This window comes from Castor canadensis, chromosome 14, assembly GCF_047511655.1.
Source record: "Castor canadensis chromosome 14, mCasCan1.hap1v2, whole genome shotgun sequence".
Classification (NCBI taxonomy): domain Eukaryota; kingdom Metazoa; phylum Chordata; class Mammalia; order Rodentia; family Castoridae; genus Castor; species Castor canadensis.
Genome location: NC_133399.1, coordinates 79,091,003 through 79,115,926, shown reverse-complemented (window position 1 = coordinate 79,115,926; position 24,924 = coordinate 79,091,003). Strand labels below are relative to the sequence as shown.

At 40.4% G+C, this 24,924-nt stretch overlaps 1 protein-coding gene across 9 annotated transcripts in view; it reads left to right on the top strand.

The window, feature by feature from the left end:
- Stox2 (storkhead box 2) overlaps positions 1-24,924 on the top strand; it is a 200,823-nt gene that overhangs the window by 164,255 nt on the left and 11,644 nt on the right. For all 9 annotated transcript variants that reach the window (XM_074054879.1, XM_074054885.1, XM_074054882.1 and 6 more), the window contains one exon: positions 21,498-21,650. In XM_074054879.1, coding sequence (XP_073910980.1) covers positions 21,498-21,650 — 153 coding nt within the window. The remainder of the gene's footprint in view (positions 1-21,497; positions 21,651-24,924) is intronic.

The window sequence follows — 24,924 nt, the reverse complement described above, 5'->3', positions numbered from 1 at the left end:
GAAAAGCACAATGGCAATGGGGAAATATGGTTGATTTTTCTTAAGTTCTTTAAAATGTGAATAATGATAGGAGGTAAATATTACAGCGTTAATGGAGTTTTCACTGGTGCCTGTGTAGCAGACATTAACTATTAAGTAAGGGAACCATATGAACACCAAAAGAAAGCTGGACTGACCATGATTGTCAGAACAAGAAGACTCCAGGTAAGAAAAAATTACCAAGAATGAAAAGGAACATTATATGAAGAAAAATGCATGACATAGCAAACATTTTAAAAAGTGTGTGGGGCTGGCGGAGTGGCTCAAGCTAGCCTGCCTAGCAAGTGTGAGGCCCTAAGTTCAAATCCCAGTACCTCGCCCCGCCAAAAAAGTATATGTACCTAACAACAGAGCCTCAAAGTACACACAACATGAAGGAGAAATGGACAATTTCAGTTGAGTTCTTCATGATTCCCTTCAGTAAGTGGGAGAAAGTGGATAGCAAATCGGTGAGGACATACAGAAACTAAACAATACCATCAAACAACTTGAACTCCTTGGCTTTTCTGAAATGTTCCTCCCTCAGATCACAGAATACTCCTTCAAATCCTCAGGGAACACTCACAAAGATAACGAAGACCTAAAGATAACCTGAGCCCTAGAAGAAACCTAAAAACAATGAAAAGATTCGAGATCATCCAAAGTATTTCTCTAATGGAATTTAACTGAAATCAAAAAAGAGGGATAACTGATAAATCTCAAATGCTAGTGAACTAGATTATCCTTCTAAATAATCCATGGATCAAAGAGGAAGTCTCAGAGAAATACTGTATATTATGGATTATGGGGTTTGAACTCCTGGCTTTGCGCTTTTGAGGTGTGTGCTCTACCACGTGAATCACACCCCTAGCCCAACAAAATATTTTGAAGTGAATAAAAATGAAAATACAAGGTCTGATAATTCACATGAAGCAGGTAAAGAAAGGGAAATACGTAGATTGACTCAGAAAAGGCAGTTGACACAATTAGCTATATTCATGATAAAACCTCGTCATGGATGGAAGGCAGTTATTTTCTTTTCTTTGACTTAGGATTTGCTGTATGCACAGGCTAGCTTTGAATTAGCAGTCCCCCTGCCTCAGCCTCCTCAGTGCTGGGATTTCAGGGGGGCACCACCGTGCCCAGCTTTTTGTTTTTTAAAAAAATTTATTTTTTGCTGTGCTGGGAATCACAGTCATGGTCTTGCACATGCTAAACAAGCTTTCTACCACTTCCCTAGCCTGAAATTATATTATTTTCATCCATTTGTCATCGAAAGATAAAAGAATATGACTTTTATTTCTTGACATCAGGATTTTATGGTTTCTTTTCTAGTTTTATAGACATTTTATGAATAGAGAAGTGTGATCGAACTTCCATAAGTTGAAATGTGGAGATGAAACAGTGAGTAAGTAGATGCTTGTGATAATGAAGGCACAGAAAAAACCAAATAATATGGTTTTTTTAAAGTGAACAGATGTAGTAGATTCTTTTTAACCTTGGGAGATACGTTGCCAGACCCCCAGTGGTCATCTGAAAACCCTAGACGATTCCAAACCCTATATGTACTATATTTTTTGTACATATATATACCTGCAAAAAGGCTTGATTTGTAAGTTAGACACAGTAATAAATTATCAACAATAACTAATAGTAGGATACAACAATTATAGCAGTATACTGGTAAAAGTTAATGTGTTTTTCAAAAGACATATTGTTAAAAAAAAAAAGGTTGTATTCTTTCACCTTTTCACCGAAAAGCACTTTATGGCTTGTCTTCAGCATGTCTGAATTGCTAGAAACAATTACTCTTGTTCGCTGGAGCCATTATTAAGTGAAATAAGAATTATTTGAACACAAGACCTCAAAACCAAAGCAGTCAGTCTAATACAGCCACTAGGGGATTTACTTGCTGGTTGGGTATACAGTGTGGATACCCTGCACACAGAGATGATTCACTTCCTGGGTGTAATGGAGTGGGATGACATAAGCTATCACCATGCTACTCAGAACAGTGTGCAGTGTAAAACTTATGCGTTATTTATTTCTGGAATTTCCATTTATTAGCTCCAGATTGCAGTTGACTGAATAACTGAAACCTGAAAGTGAAACTTTGTATGGACAAGGTGGAGCTCCTGGTTGTGGCTGTTCTTAGGTGCTGAAAATATAGTGATGAACACAACAGTCTGAACCTCTTCTCATTTCAACTAGTGGAAATGAAGACAGAGTAGATGTTAGGCATCAGTTGTAGGATGTATTGAGATGTCAGGATAGCAGTGTACTAAAGGCACCTCCAGGCCACCCAAGGCATGGGTCAGAGAGTGGCTAACCCTTTCTAGGCTCCACTGGGCTCTAAGAAGTACAGATTCCACTGGGGCTTGCCAAGTTCAGCTTTGCAGTGGAGGTGCTTGGCCAGTATTTCTTTATTTGACACTCTATCTGGACTTGGTCTGCAGTACTCCCCCTCTTATTCACAGCTATTTGGGGGAAAGTATTGTGATACCTTCTTTTCATGTGTGTTTACTTTTCATTCCTCAGTCACTTGGAAGCACCTTGAGGTCAGAGGTTAGCTATATAGATATCTTTAAAAAACATGGCAGCCTTTGCAACCTTCATTTTCCCCCATAATTTCATTTTACAGAGAAGGAATGCAGCCCACCAAGAGGATAACTTGGCCACAATTAAATAAACCAGTGGTAAAGTAATTCAGTCTCTCAGCTCTTTGACCTTTAACTAGTTCCAGCTAAAAGAGCTCTAGGACTCAATAATAGTCTACTTTAAAGCAACAGAAATACTCAAGGTACTTTTGAGAACTAATTGGAAAATACTACTTTCACGTGTAGTTGTCCCTTTCCAAATTGGGGGCACATCTGCCTCCAGGGATTGAGAACATGCACTGGCTGGTTTATATAACCTTAAGGTGAATGTCCTGAACAGTCTCCATAAAGGGGCAGTTCACCTGTAAATTTTGGAAAGTCCTGTTGAATGTTGTCCAATGTAAATTCACTTAAAAATTGTTTACTATTGCAACAATCATTGATCTGTTACAGAGTAGAATGCATAGCTTGAATGAATTTCGGGGAGTCTTCACATGGAACCTTAACCATGCATGTTTCGGGGTTCTTTAGACACCCCATAATTCTCCTCTATAGTTGGAAATGCTCTGTGGAAGTATTTGAAATATACTCAGGTATTGGAAACGAATAATCCACAAATCCAAATACTGTTGTGTTAAAATTATCATGGAGAAGGGTGACATTTAATTTCTTCCATTTCCCACAGTTTCCTTACCATTTAGTATTAAAACATTTAAATTTTGTTCCTTTTAGCTGAAAACTCATAGGCCTTTAATTTTTCTCACTATTGCTTTCATCTTTTCCTTCCCTGTCTTCTTTGGACGTGGATGAGAGGAAGTGAGGGCAGAAAAATAATTTATACCATACTGTGGTTTGAAAAATTGGATAGCTGCATAACTGAACTTGTAATTTCTTATCTAAAGTACATCTGGAGAAACCTTGGAATTTAATACATTTTACCAGGTGTTGTGGAGTAATCCACAATGAGAATCAAGAGATCTGGGTGCTAACTACTTCTCTTTGTCTCCTAAGCAGGTCAGCTCCCTTATTTGGGCTCTCGGGTTTTCTTCTGTCAAGTGTCTCCCTCCCCCTCTCTCGCTTCCTCCCTCCCTCCCTCCCTCCCTCGCTCTCTTTCCCTTCCTCCCTTTATTTCCCTTCCTTCCTTTTTCCTTTCCCTTCCCACAAGCCCTGAGTTCATCCAGGGCCTCATGCATGCTAGACCAGTGCTCTTCCACTGAGCTACATCTCCAGCCTGGAATGCATTTCTGATGATACCCTAATATTTCATGCTGGAAATTCTGGATAGTAGTTTCATGAAATAGAAAAAATGTCTCTTACATCTCTCTGCTTCTCTCTTTCCTGATTAAGCATTCTTTATCTTGTTCAGTCTCTCACAATAGACTATTTCCTTATCTCTTATTTTCTCTTTGGATGCATCCTATACTCTATTGCCAAGGAAACCTAAACATTCAATATCAGTAATATCACTCTGTAAAATATCATAATGCTTTTCTTCACCAATTTAATGTTCTTCAAAAGCTTATCCCGTCCTGACTATCCCTTAGGCTTTATCTTTGCCAGTCTTCTTCATACATATCATTCCATCTGAGCCAAGCTGGGTAGACCTCTAGCCATTCCCTGAAACTTCTTGAACATTCCAGCCACATCATCTCTGTTCATTCTGCCTCATTGTCGGGGAAGACATCCCTATGTTTTCTCTTCCTCCTTTACTTACCTATCCTGTACAGCCCACCTCAGGTAGCTCTTCTTTCCTGGAGCACTTCTCAGTTCCCACCCTGCTTCTGTAATGTCTCTTTTACGTATCTGTGTTCTCATGGCACACTGCCTCAGCCTTGAATGACTCAGAAGTTGATGCAACACTGTAAGACTAGGAGTGGAAATTCACTCATCTTTCTACTGACTTGAGCAGCAAGCATCATGTCTTACGTGTCATACTAAATAAACGTTTGTTGACTTGAACTAGGGTAGGTTTAGTATAATACTGTTCCATATCAGGAGTTTTTCCTACCCTATTGCTATGTCTTGCATAGGGTGGGAATCTTGGCATCACAGACTTCTGTGGGATGTCCTTTCTCTTCACATTCTAGGACAAGTTTGACTTTCCCTTTTAGCCATTCCTGACTGCTCCACCTGCGGTTCCTTTCTCCCTAATTCTCGCACCTGCTGCCTGCTCCTGCTCTTTGACAGATACCACCTTGTGTTCCTTGCATTTGTTACGTGTGAGTATTTTATCTCCCATCGTGCCTTTCAAACTCCTACTCTTGCTCCTCCTCTTTTTCTGCACCGGATATTGACCCAGGGCCTCGCTCATGCTAGGCAAGTGCAGTACCATTGAGCTACATCTCCATCCCCATTTAAAGCTAGAAAGGTAGAAACCATCTCATTTTTTCTTAAAAAAGTTTGTGTACCAGTGTTCGTACTCTGCATTATGTATGTTGTCTTATGCATATTTAGATTCCCCAAGTAACTTTAGGGCGTTGCAATTAGGCACCCAAAAAATATTTTAAAATTGATTTGAGGATATTAATTGTTTTCTGCTTTTTCAAGTGCAGCAACTCTAAGACTGTGCTGTGGCATTAGTCATCAGAGTGGTTGTCAAGATTGTACATGACTACGTCACCAAGTGCTGCTATGATTTAATCTTTAATCTTTCGCCAAGGAACCAGTCAAGTGCCAGGCACAGGCTCTGCACATGCCTCATCAGCGGGGCAGATCACCTCTGAGATCTTCTATATGTTTGCAAATCTTTATCACCGAAGCTGTCACTAAGTGAAGCAGGAAGCAGGGGGAAGAGAAAGACTTCTTGTGATGGCTGCAGTTGGTTCTTGCCCTTCCCTCTCTATCAGACACTGCAAATTAGACACTGCTGTCTAAACTTCAGAGTGCCTTTCTTGCCTGTGTTTCTGAGATGAGACTAATGGATGGCCATCATAAAATCCATCACACTATTACTAGAGCAGTAAGAAGAGCTGTGGTTTTAGTTTTGACTGGTCTTTTTTATTCTTTTACATGGTCGGTTATAGTCAGCTGGCAGAGGCCGGAGGGTGGTCAAAGATCCTAGAACTGGACAGAGGCACCTGCTATTGAAGAGGCCTAACTTGTGACCTTAACCACATTGGTCCCATGTTCCAAGTAAGCAGCTGGCTTCAATTTAACTTAAAAGTGTAGGCTCTAAAACTTTTACCTACACTTGTTAACTGTGCAGCCTTGAGGAAGGCAATTTATCTTTTTTAAAAATAGGAATCATAACAGTACTTACCTTACAAGACCCCCATGAGGTCAGCTATTTCTGTACATGAGCAGAAAAGGCCCACATAGAGCTGGAAACATACATGTTCACATATTTAAAAATTGGAATACCTTTTTATTTACAGTTTCCATCCCTTTCCTTTGGATATTCCGGTTCTTTTTTTCTTTATCTACCTGCTTAACCTTTCATACATCATAGAACAAATTGGAGTCTGTAACTGTCAAGACAGGATACAATGACTCAGAGCTTCCCCAGAGGGTCTTAAATTGTCAGGGCTAAAGAAACCTCTATTTAGATCTTAATTTTGAACACATTTGTTGCTTGGTTATATCACATTTTTGAAGTGCTTATGAGGTATACTTTCTGATCCTACAATGATTAGACTATGCCTGGCAGAAGTGAGCTAAATTAAATGGATTTTGGTGGATTTATAACTAAGGATCCAGCCAAACTCAGAGAGTTGATGAACTTAGAGCTGCTTGGAGGCCCTGGTGCTGGACCACAGGCTGAGGTGGATCTTGTGGGCATATCATATGATAGAGGAAATAACACATTGGAAAGGAAAACTCAAGACCAAACTATTGCTTTTTTAAATTCAGAAATCATTTTTATTCACAATTGGATAGCAGAAAAAGTGTAGATTTCCTGTCTATTGGTTTCTGGACAAATTTAGCAAAGTATAAATTTCCGTTGGAGAAAAACAAAAGCCAAATGAAATTTATATCTATATGCAATTTGGAAAGTTTGAGTTTTCCCTGTTAAGTTGTTGAAAAGGAGCTTGGGGATTATAGCCATGCTATAAAACTGTTGCATTTTGCTGAGCTTGCAATCACTGCTACCGTATCTGTCCCTGGCTACCTCCTTGTAGATCCCTGGGGATCAGCACAACCTAGGAACTCTGCAGAAATACATACCTTCATGATTCAACAAATACTTAGTAAATCATCATCTTCATTTTTCAACAAACTAAGGTGGTTTGAATGCACATTCAGCTTCTGGAATCACTGCCCTCACCCATTCTGTTTAGAAGAATCAGAGGAACCTTGAGAAAGTAGCCATATTTGGGAACAAATACATCAGCTTGTGAAATAAGAGTGAAGGACAGTGCAGCCTGGGCCTCTTCTGAGAATATAGTCTATTTTTACCACTAGGTGCAGACTTGTGAGAAGACCAAACTATTTCTGATAAAGTGTAAAAGATATAACTGATGAGCCTTTTTTTTTAAGATGCATAAAGGAGACCTAGTTTCTTAGCAACTAGTGTGGGTCTGACAGTGACACACATTAGTCAAAACCTGCCACATTCTTATCTCACACAGAGTCCAGAACTAGGGTGGGAGTGGGGTGTGAGGGAGAATGCAGCAAGATTGAACTTGATAGACCAGGTCAGTAAAAGAGGGAACCACAAAGGCAAAGGGTTTCAAAAGTGTCAGGTGGGGGAATGTGCCGAAGAGGTTTTATTTAATAACATTCAAATCAAATATATCAGTCAACCAATAAAGGAATATATAGTCTATGTGCTTACAAGGTGTCCAGAACCATAACCAACCAGAGAAAAGACCACCCACAACATGGGGACCAGATGGCTGTTCAGAATTATTGAATGCCTTGACAGAAGAGAGTTTTCAGCTTCCCGAGGGCAGAATGGGAATCGTTGAAAGAGGCTAAGGCTGATCGGGGCTCTCCAGATGGTGTGCCTAGCATGCGATGGGCTGAGCTCCATGGGTGGAGGTGTTTGAAAACAGCTGAATCACAGGAGTTACAGGAGCTATATAATGAGAGGATCTGGTGGCACTGGACCCTGGGGACCCACCTGGGACCCTTCCAGCTGAGAGACTTGGAAGCACGTCACTGAGGGCTTCCTTAAGTGTTTATACTTCTTGGCTGTGCCTCCCCCTCTGTGCTCCTGGGAGCCTAGCTGCTGTATTTGTGAGGATATACAAGCATCTGTGCTCCCCAGATCTAGCTGGTTTCTGAGCTGGGATAATTGGTGGTGTCTTCTTGGTTCCCGAGGTGAGACAGTGAGGGGGCCTCTTTGGATGTTACTTAGCTTGGGAGCGTTTGGACAGTATTATTACCGATACAGTAGAACTCACTTTTTTCTTGATTATTCTTTTCCTCCCTGACTCCATTTTTCTCTGGGTTTTATGTGATTGCTGATACTCCTGCCTTCTGTCCTCTTGCCGCCACTTTTTTCCTCTTGAGATGTTTATGTTGTTTCTTCTACTGTAAATAAAAGACTAAATGTTTTCTCTCTGCTTCTGCTGCTACAGGGTCCTCCATGTATGTATGTTCTTTCATGTATGCGTGCATACAACACGTACACGTGTACATGCGTGAGTTACTCTGTGGGTTAATCCTGAACGTGGTACAAATAGTGCAATGAAAGGATATTTTTTACACAGACACATAGTGGATTTTGGTTTTGCCTTACTGATCTTAGACACAGAATTAAAAGAAAAAAGACAGACGAAGCAGCAACATTAAAAAAAAAAGTCCTACCAGTTGTGTTGTAAGCTCGAGAGAAGCTCACGCTGAGAGCGAGTTCCTGACATAGTGACCTCATTCCCAACGCCCGCCCGCCGTTAACGCAGCGCAGAGCTGCTCACTGCCGGCTGCAAGCCTGACAGCACTGTGTCGGGAATGAGACCGGGCTTGCAAAGACTTGCTTGGCAACTGAATTCATGACAGATAGCTCACTGCAGCTAAACTTTGATCCAGTGTGCTGTAGAACTGCCTGTTACACACACGACAGAGATTCGTCTTCATGGCGATGCAAAGCCAGCCTTAAAAAAAAAAAATAGAAAAATGTGTCAGATCTGTAATTACGGACTGCTGAGTGTGGGACACTAGATCAATTTTAATCTGTGTTTTCTTCCTTCAAGCATCCGGAGGTGTGTGTCCTGTTTACTGTTTGGACGATAGAAAGAATATGAGTTGGGTGAATGCATGGGAGGAGGGCACTCTTGGAGAGGAGCCTGCACCTGGGCTCTGTTCTGACCCTGAGTCTCGTCCCCGCATAGACAAAGGAGCTGTGAACACACACACAGGCTGTGGCTTTTCTTGGAGCGATGACTCATTTCAGCTCACAAAGGATTCTGGGCAGGGTAGTGAGAAGTCAGGTTGGCTGATCCATCCCTATGACTTCACTTTGCAGAGAACAAGAAGAGGAGTGACACTGCAGAATCCCGAGGCACTGCAGTGGGAGGGGGCTCAGTGGAGCGGCTGTAATCCGTGGGCTGGGAGGATCAGGATTCCAGCTCTCCGTGAACCGAGAATGAACGATTGGAAGAGGATTCCTTCTGGGGTTTTTCCCTTCCTGACATTGTTACCAGCAAAGCACATTCACAAAGCCTTGTTTAGGTGCATTTTGCCAGGTTTTGAACTGCGCTTGTGCCAGTTTCTCAAGCCCTGAATTTTAAGAAATGCTGAGAGTTCTGAAGCCTGTTCTTATAAAAAGTGGACCTACCAAGGTAAAGCACCAGATTCCCCTCATGTTCCCCTGGACTCCAGTAACTGATCTGAAATGCTCTTTTAGTATATTGTTACTCGAAAGTCTACTCCTTCTTCTTATTACAGATTCTAGGATGTCCATTTCTGTTACTGGCTCCTTCTTGCACTTGGATGCAACCCCCCCCAGCACGCACCAAGCTTTAGCATCAAAGCTACCTGGGGGATGGAGCCAGTCCAGAAAGGACCAGGTAGGTTTCCCCTGCTTTTATTTCAAGAATTGTGTGCAAAGAAATATGGTAAAATGTCTGCAACACCTATGATGAGGGTGAAATGCGGTCTTGCAGTTACAGTCCTCCCACTCCAGGGAGGCTGCCCATGGCATGCAGCTCCCCCAGCATGAGTCACCATCCCATCAGAGCCGAAAAGTCAGCAGCTGTAGGATTTGAAGATAGGAAATAATTAAGGTGCCTCACATTTCCATCAGCTGTGTATCTCTTGCTCCTCCAATGGAGGCATTCAGTAAATATTATTGGAACTTTTTTCCTCGCAATTAATATATAGCCCTTGAAATTTTGTGTGTTACTTGGCCTGTGATCCTACATGCAAGACACTAAAACCCAAGAAAGCCTGATTTATATGCCCAGGGACTGGTTCCAAGACTAACATCATTTTGAGGCAGCTATGACCTACTAAGGAAGTGAGCATATTTCATTGGAGTCTGCTTTAGGAGTCTGATTTTGATGGGGCTGTTTTCTTTACAACATCCATGGGCTTTTCACACAAAAATTTTGTTTGTTTGTTTTGATGAAATGGCAAATGTTTTTTCTCAAAAGTATAGTCCATGCTACATTGCCAAAGTAAAACACGTCTTATCTGAAAACATGGTTTTGCCACCTCCCCAAATGTGTAGCTTTAGCACTGCTGTTTATTAAAGATACTTCTGCAAGCATTGAATCTTTTTTGTAAGTTATAAGAATAATTGGAACATTTTAAAATAATGCAAACTCTGTATTAGATAAAACCTTTGGATCGCCTTCTCTCTCGTGGTCACATCCATCCTCATAGCCCACCTGTTCACAGAAGAAAAGAAACCATGTCTCCTTTCTTCTTCGTCAAGGATGTCTCTGTTCCTGGCACTTTGTATCATTATTTAAAGCAAAACTGAGAATGTTGAATCAGTTTCAAAAAGTGTGTTTGGTTAGAAAACACAAACATGGTTTGTTAAGAATATGATTGTGTAATAGCCCCTTACCTCACCAAATCTACTCATTCATAAAGACCCTGTTCAGAATCTCTCTCCCACATCAGTTTTCCCAATGGGAGAGATTACCCCAAACGGGAGGTCATTTCTTAGTCTTTGATGACCCCCATTATAGAATCAATTTGCTTGTCATTCATGTTATTTTCTTGGTGTAGCTCTTCAAAGGATGTTTTGAACACTAATGTGAGTATTTTATAATTGCTTATATTTTTACATATTTATATCTTGTTTTCCCAACTAAATTGTAAGCTCGCTAAAGCCAGGGGTCAATATTTATGCCTTTTTCTACATTTACATCTCCTAGCTATTCCCTGTGCATGGAAAGTACTTAGTAAATTGTTGATTAAGAAGGAAGGAGTTGAAAAGCATTAATTTGTCACAGAGGGTTAGAATGATCTGTTTTGTTCATTTTGATGGAACAGGAGGACATCATAAGTGAAATAAGCAAGCCAGACACAAAAAGACAAATACTGTATGTTCTCACGTATTTGTCAAAGCTGAAAGAAAATGGTGCTCATAGAAGAAGAGAAAGTAATAGTGGTCACTGGAGACTGAGGAGGGGAGAAGTTAGCTTAGACAGTGGGTACCAAAATATAGTTAGAAGGAGAATTAGTTCTGATGTTCTATAGCATAATAGGGTAACTGTAATCTATAACAACTTATGATGAATTTCAAAATAACTGGAAGAGGCAACATTTCACAACATACAGAAATGATAAATGTTCGAGGAGCTGGAAATGATAATTACCCTGATTGGATCATTACACATTGTAAATGCATGTACCAAATTATCATAATGTACCCCATAAATATGTACAAATATGTGTTGGTTTAAAAAATTAAAAAAAAATTTTTTTAAAAAAAGGATCTTCGTAGTGCAGATTAGTGCTAATGTAAACCTCAGGAGATGTAGCAACAACCAGGAAAGCTGCCTTACGCTGCTTATAAGAACAAACACTAAAAAAAAAAGAACAAACATTAAGAACAGATGTGAACGTGAGGATTTTCAGTATGAACAGTTGATGGTTTGCTTGAGTGTTTTTGGACAAGCTCTCCTAAGGAAAGGAGAGTGCTAAATTCTGCAAGTATTGTGAAAGACACATTTTTTCTTTAAATCCTATAGAACATTTTCTAAGAAGAGATAGCCATAATGTCAGTGAGCACCCCAGGTCCCATCAGAAATCACATAATTCCTTCTATCATTGTTTTGTATACTACGAGTTCTTTCTTAAGTGCCGAGTGTTCTTTATTCTTATAGGTGAAAGATTGGCCCAGCCAAGATTTTAAAGCAGGCCAGCTTTCTTTGCTGTCCTTGTAACTCTCTGTAATGCTGTGTCCCATCTTCTAGTGCCTTTCTCCTTCTACAGTCCCTACTGTAGTGCACATTTCCCGTGTGCTTTAAGACGTTGGAATGCCAAATTTAGGAAAGAAAAGTTACTTAATGGTACTTTGGAAGTACCGTTAAGTTGGAAGTTTTCTGTGTGTGTATGTGCTGATCTGCTTTACATCTTTCCTACCTGTGAAGTCTCACACAATTCTTTCATTACAGCCTCCATGGTAGTTGGAAGGGATGGTTGGTTGTTTATTTGTGGGGGACTCTACCAGTCATTGAGTAAAATTTTGTTGTATTTTGAGAACTGTCAATCTACACATTTGAACTGTGTTTAATTAGACCTTGTTCTATTGCAATTTGTGTCACAGAAATCAGTCATAGTATAGTCATGGTACCTAACAGATGAAGCAAGAATACAGTGACTGCGAAAACAGAAGCAGCAATGGGATTCTAACTTACAACGAGGGGAAGAGAATGGCCCTGGAGATGTCAGGCTGCTTTATTAAATTATAGTTGAGAAATGTCATCAGTAGAAACTGGAGCATGGAATATGTCTCTGTTGTCAGGATGGGTTCTGCTGTATGAGGAAGTAGAAAGGGAGAGAAGTATGTGATGACAGAAAATAGAAATTTAGACTCTGCTTCTTCTGGAAGCACTCACTATGAAGAAAAGGAAGACTATATTCCAAAGGAACTCTTGTTATCTAGGTGGCTTACAGATTGCATAGTATCAGAGATTTTATTAATTGTTGTCAGCTAGGATTGGTATTTTTATCATGACTTTTATTCCAGGTGCTAAATGCCTTTAACTTAATTCTGGCTGAAGGACTAGAGAGCAAGGTAGCTGGCGTTGAAAGCATCCTGGCAGATAGCAGGGCCTTGCCTCGTCTTGTCTATGTTTAGGACCATTTCATTCAGTAAACGGTTGAGAGCCTGCTATGTAAATAGCACTCTGCTAGGTTTTATTCCGTAGTTCCTCACACATACCACCCGTGTAGTGGCATTGGGTTGGATTGTGAAGATTTAAAGTACTGAAGCATGTAGTCGGTCTGTGGTTCATATTTCTACCCAGCTCTTCAGCTGCAATAGCTGAGTGCCTCAAAAGTGTTGGATGTTGTGATCAGAGATGTCAGTGATCATTGCTGGGGGTGATGAGGGTGTATCCCTAGCCTGGGAGTTCTCAGCCATTGCTGAACTTTGCCTTTTTCCACCTGCTTCTCTACTGTTTCTGACTTCTGTCTCTTCTTATTGTATGACAGTTTGTCATGGGTATTCAAAGTTCAGTATCAAAAGTAATGACTGGTATAACTGACTGGGAGGATGGTGGATTCTTCTGTAAGAAAATGGACCAATTGATTTGACCCTTCGCCTGGCTGCAACTCCACATTAGACAGACTGATAAGATTTAGCTGTCATGAGGGGTCATCAACTCATTTTGCTGTATGTGCCATAAGCCACCATGACTGTTCTTAACTCAGTTCTCATTAGAAGATGCTTTGTAAGTCATAGTAAGGAAACAGCTTCAGTATTTTTAATAGTAACCTCCTATTCTCTTTTGAATTAAAATAATTTTGTTCAAACAGTAACTTAGGACTTTATTTAAGAGAACCATCAAGTGTTGAAATAAAGCATTTGGGAATCTTAGAAATGGTTAGAATTTCTAAATATTCTAAAAGTCTTTTTTTTCATGTCGTGCTTTCTTCCATTACCTGTGGAATGGAAGCACCTAGCCCTAAAGTTTTGATGTCAGGAGCATTTAAAGCAAATGCACAGTAAGCTGGTAAAAGTGCCTTTTTCAATGCTGATTTTTCTTTCAGATTTCAAATACAAACTTTTGAAAGTCAAGTACAGCAATCTGGCTTAAAGGAACCGAGTATGTGAGCTAATGGGAGCCATGTGCCCTGGCCTCCATGTAAGGGTGCTGTGGTCTTCCAGAAAGTTCTGTTAGAAGAACGAAGCAGCATTTATACACAAAATTGGGGTTAATAAATTGAATTAAGTTGTAAAACACAAGACTTGTCTGATGCTGTGTGTGAGAGAAGTTGTTTCTTTAAGTGTAACCCCAGAGAGCATAGGATTTCCCCAAGCCCAGGGGCATCTGAGATAAAACTTGGCAAGTTAGTAGTGCTGTGAATAGTTCGTGGAAAGTAATAGAGTTGTATCGTCTCTGTGGCCTCGGAGCAGTTTACAGACACATTTCACTGCTTTTATGAGGAGTCACACAGTATCTGCTCCATGTGGTAATTTTACTGGCATCCGTAATTTTAACTTCAGTGTTAATTTTGGCAGTGCAGAGAACAACAACAAAAAAAGGCACATGTTAGTCCTGAGTAAGCTGAGTAAGACTTTGAATTAGATTGAGTAAATTATGAGGCCTTCACTATGTGGGAAAAAGATTAATAGCCAATGTACTTAGCCATTTCGGTAAAAATTAAAGCCTACTTCTTCATATCGGATGAGCTTAAAATAGCTTTCCCCAAACATGGAAATAGAGCTAGACGTGAGTACTATATTAGGATTTTCTGCCAAAATTCTACTGCATACAGAGAGGATCATGGAACTTTGGAGTCTGAAGAAATCTTTGAAATTATTTCATCCAAATCTTCATTTTACAGACGAGAAAACAGGCACAGATTGGGTAATTGTGTTTTATTTTAAGAGACTAGGTTCTTATCAACATATTCCCTGAATGCTTTCTGATTGTCGATTCCCCCGTTATAAACTAGGACAGTTTTAGAACTGCATTTGTAACTAGCTTGTTTTGGAACATGAACTTCACTAGGGTCAGAGAGAACTCTTCAACCCAAAGTATAAATTAATTTACATTTACAGTGAAAAATAGTACTTAAAGCAAATGGGGAACTAGGACGACTGATAATGAATGCAGGCTTGGGAGGAAATGACCATTTAAGGAAGGCACACGTAGAAGATGAATGTGGCACCTTTCAGGTTGTCATTTATTGTGTTGTGATTCACTTGGGAATATTATGACGTTCCTTTTCTTACCCAGTTGTGTGAAGAGTATGAAGTACTTTAAGATGAAATGAATTAAGTTTGTATTTGCCTTATTAGTAGGTATCTTTTAGAAAGCTCTGGAGGGCATGAAAATCACATCGTAAGAGTTGTGTCGTCCTCCCTCATAGGAAAAGTTGGGAGTGCGGTGAACTTGAGCTAATAACTGAAAGGATAAGAATGGCATTCATAAAAGACAGGGCTTTATTGCTGAAATACTTGTTTGTAGGTATGGGGGGCAGGAGTAGAACTGGGACAGGAACTCTCCTAAAGGTATTTGATATATAATAAGGATTCTGATATTTTTGAAAGGATGAATTGTGTGAGAGGATTTTGTAGAAATAATTCCAGCTAAAGTAATCGGCCAGAAGTTGGAAGGAAAAATAGAGGGGTTTAAAGAGTGAAAATGTGATGAGACAGAGCAAGTTGGCGTCTGCCGGATTTCCACCTGTCGCATCAGGTCCTCCTTGACAACTGTGTGAGCGAAGATAGTCATCACCAATCCATTCTCCGCATTTACGCAAGAGCAGTTTTCTAACACGAGCGTGTCGTGTGGTGACCGCATGATCATCAGGTATGAGGTGTTATCCTCTCTCGGGATCCAGCCTCAGCCTCTCTCTGCATCTCGCCTGCTCCAGCAGAGCCACAAGCCCACTGCTCCCCCGGCTCAGCGTGCTACTTCATGCTCACCATGCTCTCGCCACCTCTACTGTAGGGGGACCCATCTTTTAACCCCTCACCTGCCCCATCCACCCCGATAATTTCTCTTTCTTCTAGTGCTGATGACCCAACAAAGTACCTTATATGAAAAGTCCAGATTTTCACTGACCTGCTTTAAAAGTTAAATGCTCTTAAAACCAAAGTTTGCTTGGCATTGTAATAGTTTCATGTCTTTCCACATTGTAAGCGCACTTAGCACAAATTCGTTGAATGCTCGCTCGGCCCGAGGTACTGTGCTTGGTATTATCTGAATTATCCTAGATTTGACAGATGCTCCACCAGGACTATACTTACATGGATGTTTGTGAGAAAATGAAGGAAAAATAAACCATATTTACTCCTTTTTTTGGTAAATGTAATAGGGCAGAACATAGCAAAGAACTTGTTAGCCACAAAGTACCCGTGTCATAAAGACCAGTTGTCTTTACAAATGTGTTCAGAATTCATTCTGACTATGGAAAATTCCATCCTACCAATTACAGACTAGAAAGTTATAATTGATGCAAGATGTGGTAGTATCTATAGGTTACATAGGTTACAGTGACCAATAGTGTGTTAGCAGTATTGTTTTTCTCTTGTTTTCGTTGGAAAAATAAATGTGGTCTAGTTGCTGGAAAAGTTTTCTAGTAGCATATTTTAAGAATGGCTAGCTGGCTCATTAAGCAGATTGCTATAAGATCCACAGAAAATCTTGATAAACCTGAATTATGTGTTATGTTGTATTCAGAGATCCCTATAATTCCTTTAACACAGATCTTAAATGTGTGTTCTAAATCTCACTTAATATATAATCACTTTTCTATGGTACCTACAGCGTTTGGAAGGACTGTTGTTCATGAAATTAATCAGAGGGAATCTTAAAATTTCAGTGCTAAGTATATTTAGTCTCTTCGTTTGTTCATTTTGTAATAATTTAGCAAAAATATGAATAAAAATCATAGGCCTTTAAAATGCCCTGAGAAATCCCGTGGGTTGTAGTGTTATAAATGGTAGTCACCCATTCAACAAGCATTTACTGGGTGTCTGGTGTAAGCGCTGCATTTATTGTAGGGTTTGGGAAAGTAGTGTTCATGTTCTTTTTTGTCTTGGAGCATGTATATATAGTGGGTGAGACAGACAGTAAACTGGTAAATACAAACACACGTGCACACAGTGAACTCATGTTGATTGGGTGCTCGGGGTAGGGTTCCCTGAGGTCTGATGTTTCACTTGTGACCTAAAGGATGAGAATGAGCCAGTCCTGAGAAGGTCCACCCCAAGAAGTATCCCAAGGCAAGGCAAAAGGGGAATGCAAGGGCCCTGCCTGAGTTCAGAAAAGGCCTGGCATGTTCAAAGAACAGGGGGAGTCGTGAACATAGAATAAGAAGAGAGGTGGTGAGTAGACAGGCTGTTCCCAGAGGTGAGTGGACAGGTGCAAACTCTGCAGGCCTGTGTAGGCCTAGTAAGGAATCAGATTTCCTTCTAAGTGCAATAGGCAGTCACTGTAGGGTCTGTGCAGGGAAGTGGCAGGTTTTGTGTTTTCTTAAGAGGATCCTGGTTGCTCTAAGGAGAAGGGGGTGTCAGGAAGGAAGGAAGGCTGAGCATCATGAAGCCAATATGACAGCGAGTAGTGGAGATGGGAGCAGAGGGGGGTGAGATGGGAGCACTGGAGTTGAAACAGATCTGGGAAGCATTTGGATTTAGATAGGATTGCTGATGGAATTGGATATGGGAGAGGAAAATAATTTCTCTTTGCCCAGTATAAAAATGAGATAATGTGGAGAGAGTTATTTAAAGCACCCACATTCCATTTGTGCTCTGTATCCTGAGTCAGAAATGATTGCACATATTCATTATTACAGTCAAACTTTAGCTTTTTCAAAACACATGTAATTCATACACACTTAAAGAGTGCTGCCTCTTACAGTCGGCTGCAATGAATGAAAAGAAATGAACTAAGATGGGAAGCAACTAAACAAATCACTTCAGCCCAAAGCATAAAGGCAAGCATGAGCTGATCTAGTTGATTTTGCTAATGATCATTTCTTTCTTAGAGAACTTTCCTCTTGGAACCTATACAAAGTCAGGAAACCCTTCCATCTGCACGTTAAAGAGCTCTAGTTAGGATTTTTTGTATCTTAGAATGAGAAGTCCTTAATGATGGTGGATAGCTGAGTCTGTGGCTAGGAGGGAGAATTTGAACAGGTATATCCCCCAAGTCCAGGTGTAGCCCACAGCTCCCAGCTCTACTGGACCTGACAACCCACTCTTGTTCATTTGTTACACATCAGACTTCGGAATAAGATTTTCTTAGAATAAAGAATGCACTCGTTCTTTTTAAAGGTTTAAATACACTGTTGTAAGCAGTAACTAATTCACCCAGTCGGGTTGACAAATCCAGCCCACATTAGTTTGTCATTTTTGAGTCTTCAATATAAACTGAGATTCCCCAGCTAATGAGTAAAACTCACATCCCCAGTGACAACCCTGAATTCCATGTTAGTTTCCACCCAGTAGTGTATAAATTTTTCTAAGGGCCTGTTTTTATGATACTTACACCGATCTCATAACCTCCAGAAGTTTGTGGGTTCTAATTTAGGTCAGCTCCTGGTTTCTGCTGATGTTTACCTACTCAGACTTTCTCCTTTTCTGCATTTGGACACTGTCCCTCCCCTATGGCCATTGGGACAACGTCTTATTCTTCTTACATCCATCTTGCAGAATGGTGCACAGCAGAGCTGACGGAGCCCCATGTGATACAGGGGAGAGGGGAGCTGGGCTTGAGTGGGTGGGGTCTAGGCCTAACCCTTGGACACTGGAGCCTTGCCACTGTGTCTGATACTCCTTTTTTTTTTTTTTCATTTTTCTTTTATTATTCATATGTGCATACAAGGCTTGGTTCATTTCTCCCCCCTGCCGCCACCCCCTCCCTTACCACCCACTCCACCCCCTCCCGCTCCCCCCCTCAATACCCAGCAGAAACTATTTTGCCCTTATCTCTAATTTTGTTGTAGAGAGAGTATAAGCAATAATAGGAAGGAACAAGGGTTTTTGCTGGTTGAGATAAGGATAGCTATACAGGGCATTGACTCACATTGATTTCCTGTGCATGGGTGTTACCTTCTAGGTTAATTCTTTTTAATCTAACCTTTTCTCTAGTTCCTGGTCCCCTTTTCCTATTGGCCTCAGTTGCTTTAAGGTATCTGCTTTAGTTTCTCTGCATTAAGGGCAACAAATGCTAGCTAGTTTTTTAGGTGTCTTACTTATCCTCACCCCTCCCTTGTGTGCTCTCGCTTTTATCATGTGCTCATAGTCCAATCCCCTTGTTGTGTTTGCCCTTGATCTAATGTCCACATATGAGGGAGAACATACGATTTTTGGTCTTTTGAGCCAGGCTAACCTCACTCAGAATGATGTTCTCCAATTCCATCCATTTACCAGCGAATGATAACATTTCGTTCTTCTTCATGGCTGCATAAAATTCCATTGTGTATAGATACCACATTTTCTTAATCCATTCGTCAGTGGTGGGGCATCTTGGCTGTTTCCATAACTTGGCTATTGTGAATAGTGCCGCAATAAACATGGATGTGCAGGTGCCTCTGGAGTAACAGTCTTTTGGGTATATCCCCAAGAGTGGTATTGCTGGATCAAATGGTAGATCGATGTCCAGCTTTTTGAGTAGCCTCCAAATTTTTTTCCAGAGTGGTTGTACTAGTCTACATTCCCACCAACAGTGTAAGAGGGTTCCTTTTTCCCCGCATCCTCGCCAACACCTGTTGTTGGTGGTGTTGCTGATGATGGCTATTCTAACAGGGGTGAGGTGGAATCTTAGTGTGGTTTTAATTTGCATTTCCTTTATTGCTAGAGATGGTGAGCATTTTTTCATGTGTTTTCTGGCCATTTGAATTTCTTCTTTTGAGAAAGTTCTGTTTAGTTCACATGCTCATTTCTTTATTGGTTCATTAGTTTTGGGAGAATTTAGTTTTTTAAGTTCCCTGTATATTCTGGTTATCAGTCCTTTGTCTGATGTATAATTGGCAAATATTTTCTCCCACTCTGTGGGTGTTCTCTTCAGTTTAGAGACCATTTCTTTTGATGAACAGAAGCTTTTTAGTTTTATGAGGTCCCATTTATCTATGCTATCTCTTAGTTGCTGTGCTGCTGGGGTTTCATTGAGAAAGTTCTTACCTATAACTACTAACTCCAGAGTATTTCCTACTCTTTCTTGTATGTCTGATACTCCTGCTAGACTTATTCCAACATATGCTGATCTTCAACCCTGTTGCCTGATTTCATCCGTCTCACCCTTTGGGTTCAGGTTCTTTCCCAAAGGACCTCTGTACTCTTCTGCAAACAAAGGATTGTGGCTGGGCACAGCTCCAAGTACCCTGACAGTGAGGATCCACCCAAGAGTACCCAGACATCTTCTGGGGCGGGTGTTGCTTCAAGCTATAGGCTGACCAAGTCTCCCCTGTAGCCAGCCATGGAAGTGTATTACATGAGAAATGATGCTTAAGAAGCAAGAAGAAAGAGCTCATGTAAGTATACACAGGAAATAAGATTAGGAGCTCACAGTCTCTCGGCTGGTCGTTGTCACCCTTTTTCTGTAGGATCTCTTTGCAAGTTCAGTCTTCTAGACCCCAAAGTATAAAGTACTTAGGTGTCAGGAACAGGTTTCCCTGCTGTTTTGGTCTTTTCCTCTGTTGGGTCACTCCCACCACAGAAATCTTGGGATCCTTGGAGCATAATTTGGCAATCTCTGCACTATGGTGCTAAGATTTTAGAAATGGGGAAGTATTTGCATTATGGGTGAACTCCTCTTAAGAGTCAGCCTCCATTGCCCCTTAAATCTGGGTATTCAGCCTCTCCCACCTCTACTTTCCCTTCTATAGGGAAATGTGTTCAAGAGGCTACAGTCTCCTAGTGCATTGGAATCTGTTCTTTCCAGGCCACCATGCACGTGGCCACCACAATCATCTTTCTGAAATTCACACCTGCCTCTGTCAGCCTTTAAATTCCCTCCATGGCTGACCTTTCCTCATAAGATGAAGGCTTTGAACACTTGACTCTTTCCTCATGACTGTCGCTTCAGAACTGTGTCCCTTCTCTACTACCTGCTTATAGGTCTTAGCACCTCTGATGCCTCCTCCAACTCCAGCCATCAGGCACCTGGTGCTCCTTATTACCGAATTCATATTGCATACCCTTGGACAAGCCCTACAACTTCCTGCTTCTGAGCCTCTTCCTTACCCCATCCTTACCCCTGGTGGGATTTAGTGCCCTCCTTTTTCTCTTCTGAGCTTGTTCAGTCTTTTCCTGTGCACCTGTCACACAACCCTGTGACCTTTGATCTACTCATCTTATCTCCTCCACTTAAATAGAAACCTTTTGAGGACAGAGATGTTTACAGGATAGGATCTGACTCACATTCTGTCTGCAGCTCCCACTGGAAGGCACCTGACACATATAGGCAGGCACTCAACGTTTGAATGAATGAATGAACCACCATTGCACAAATGCACATCGAGATGTGGAGTTATTAAGTGAATCAGCTCCAAGTTAATAAAAACAAATCATTTTCAAAGTCTCATGGCTGTGAGATGTTCAGTACTGTCAGTATTCAAATGAGGCCCCAGGTTTTAAAGCAAAGCTTTATTTGTCAAGGCAATAGAAACATCCACCATGTGTGGACCTCTTTCCACCTGAGTGGAACTGGCTGTAGCTACAACCAATTTCGGTATTCAGAGTTGATTGACTTCATTATCCAAGAGATGGGGGTTAGTCATAAGAGGGTGTGTATGTGTGAAAATGCATGTGTGACAAATGACTAGATGTTTTAATGAACTGCTCACTTGAAAATTGTCTCTCTGCAGGTGATGTTTCACCAATCAGTATGTCTCCCATCAGTCAATCTCAGTTCATTCCACTTGGGGAAATCCTTTGCTTGGCCATCTCGGCAATGAACTCATCAAGAAAACCTGTCACCCAGGAGGCACTGATGGAACACCTGACGACGTGTTTCCCAGGTAATGAGAAGTGAAAGGAGCATGTTCCAAATGGATGTGCGCTCAGGTGGCTCTAGGACTTTGAATGAACTGTCCTTCCCAAGTTTACATATAACATGAAAAAAGTCTTCACTGCCCAGAAACTTGTCTTACTTTTGTAGTTAAAAAATCTAAGTTACATTTAAAATAATTTCAGTGCTTCAGCTGTACTACTTTTTTCAGTAAAAAAAAAAAAAGACAAATCAAAATTTATGAAAAATTGGCAGAAGTAACCAAAATTCCATTCAACCTTTGCAATCCACCCTTCCTTAAATACATAAACACAGGGCTAGTCAGAAACAGCTGAAACTTGGAGTCCTAAGGCTCAAATTACAGGAGAATAAGCTCAGAAATAAATTTATCTTGCATGTCTGTGTTATGGCTTGACAAGCTTTAAGAAAATATTATTTTATAAATTAAGATTTCATTTTAAAAGGAAGAAATAAAATACTTGCTTTTCTCTTAAATGTTACAAAATGAAGGCAACAGCACAGCTGCTATATGAATTGCATTTGATGACTCAGGACTGGAAGATGCAGCCCGATCCCAAGGGAAGCACCCTGTTATTCAGCTCTAGTGTACTGTCCCCCCACCCCCAAAATATGTAGTATCCTGGTTTAGTTACCAGATCTAATTTTTCAGGAATTTTAGGTGAAATGTCTAAGCTTCCTTAAATATTGGCAATTTTGTGTGTGTGCATTTTAACATGTGTGTACCAGTAACCTGCAGGTCAAATGCAACATAGTATGAGACCCCAAAGAAACTTTCTATTTCTTTCAGTGATTTTTCACCCTTTTCAATTTTCTAGTTAGTATACTTTGTTATTACCTGCAGTAGTGTTCAGAAACTAGCAGGAATCTACCCTTGCAAGCTATAAATTATCTTAAATTTTGTAACATTTTATCTCTGGATATTCTTCAGGATTTGTCTCTTCTTGTTGACTTCCAGGCAAACCCGTATCTTTTAGGAGTAAGATAAGCAGAACCCCAGGGCAGAGCTGTGTAAGAGAGGACAGATGCTCTTGGCAAACACAAAATACTCTTCTTCCTACCTTATACCTGAGTAGCTACTTCCAACATCAAACAATCAGCAGCTGTAAAAACACTCATATTTTTATAGAGCTTCTTGCAGCTTTTTCAGAATTGGTTGCACACCTCCCGTGACTGGCCTAAAAAAATGAAGAGTAGAAGGAATGAAGAGCCAGTATGTAATAGTAAAATGTTTGTTACTGCCAAACAGCTGCTAACAGTAGCACTAAGTTGGAATACTTTGTAGAAAAGTACATAAGTAATTTATACTTAAATCCCAAGGCCTTGGTCTTCAGAGGAGCCAACTAACCCTTTTTCATCTGTGTGACAGCCCCAGAAGTTTGTAAGAACTCTGTATAAACCTGAGCTTTGGGCCTTGCAAACTATAGCCTGTAAAGCCGGTGTGGCCCTCCACCTGTTTTTTGTCAATAAAGTTTTATTGGAACATAGTCATGCCTGTTTGTTTGTTTTTTCATGGGCTCCTTGTGCTACAGTGGCAGAGTTGAGGAGCTGCAACAGAAATCACACTCACAATGCCTAACATATTTGCTGTCTGGCTCTTCAGCCAACCCCTGGCCTAGGGCAGGGTGGTAATTATTTAAAATTTTGTTTATCGATAGCTCCAGATTTTAAACTAGAATTTCATTAAAAAATAGGATTTTTGTTTTCTGCCTTCTTTCTTATCTCCCTCCTTCCTCTCTTTGTCTTTCCTTTTATTTTTCACTTTTCTTGTGCAGTCTCTTGAATTATATCAAATCAAAACACATGAAAATTTATCACTATTTAAGTTCTGCTTGAAAAATGTTAAATACTACTTAATGATGTTAAATTTCTGAGATATAAATACCACATTTTATGTTTTGCTTTTCAAAGGTGAGAGTAATTACTTCTTTTTTATCTTATCTCTTTGAAGTTTTGAAGTCTGGCTAAGATATAAGTTAATAGTTTAGAATTTGACCTCTGTTCCTATTTGGACATTGGTATTCTAGAGAGTACTTTTTCTTTTTCTTTTTTTGTAGTACTGAGATTTGAACTCAAGGCCTCATACTTTCTAGTTAGGTGCTCTACCATTTGAGCCATGCCTCCATCCCTTTTTGCTTTCTTTTATTTTTTCAAGTAGTGTCAGGCATTTTTGTCTGGGGCCAGCCTCAGACCATGATCTTCCTACCTATAGTGTCCAGGGTGGCTTGGATGGCAGGCACATGCTACTATACCAGCCTGTTGGTTGAGATGGAGTCTTAGTAACATTTTTTTGCCTAAGCTAGCTTCGAACTATGAACTCTGCCTTCCAAGTCACTGGGATTGCAGGTGTGAACCACCACAAAAGAATGTTTATTGAAAAACCTTCTAGGAAAAATGTCTGATACATTGAAACAAACCTTATTACCAACTTTTATATAGATTGAATTTTTGAAAAAAATTGAACAACTTTTATATACCAGTTTCCATTACAGAATCAAGCATTTTAAAAAAAAGATTTAGGAAGACTACATATTGCTTCTCACATTTTTAAAGAACTGCACATCCATTCATCCAGAATGAATGATCATTTAAATTAAGCTAATGCTTGTTAAGTGGTTAGACTTGGATCTTCCTGGGAGGAAGGTTGCCATTCAGGGAAATGGTTAGACCTATACAACAGTGTATGGAGTCAAAGCTGGCTTTAGAATTTGCTGGAGAATGTTAGTATGACTACACATTGTTCTATCACCCTACATCCCACTGCATCCTCCTCCGCCAGTGTTCTTCACAAACAAGGAGAATCATTTTAAAAGTCCATTAAATGTTTGCAATATAAAGCTGGTTGAGGTGGTATGTTTCTTTAGTCCCAGCTACTCAGGAAGCTGAAGCAGAATTCATAAGTTCCAGGCCACCCTGGGCAATGTAGAGAGACTGTGTCTCAAAACAAAACAAAATCATTTTCAATCTGAAACATTTAACATATCAAATATGTACGTGTGCTCTCTGTTCTAACTGTTGGCTACATTTGTAGGATTAAGTGGATCTAGAGATCTGTAAGTGACTTCACATTGCCTTGCTGTGCTTTTACTTATCTATTTGCTTTGGAAGATGTGAAGGTGTAGGAAGGGAGGGAGGTCAGGTTTCTGCCCTGCTACAATGTAAAGCTTATCTCTTCTTCTAAACCCTCAAAATCCAAATTCACGATGAGCTTCGGGAGAAGCATCTGCAAGTGATAGTGTTTCGACCTCTGTCACACCCATCGCTCC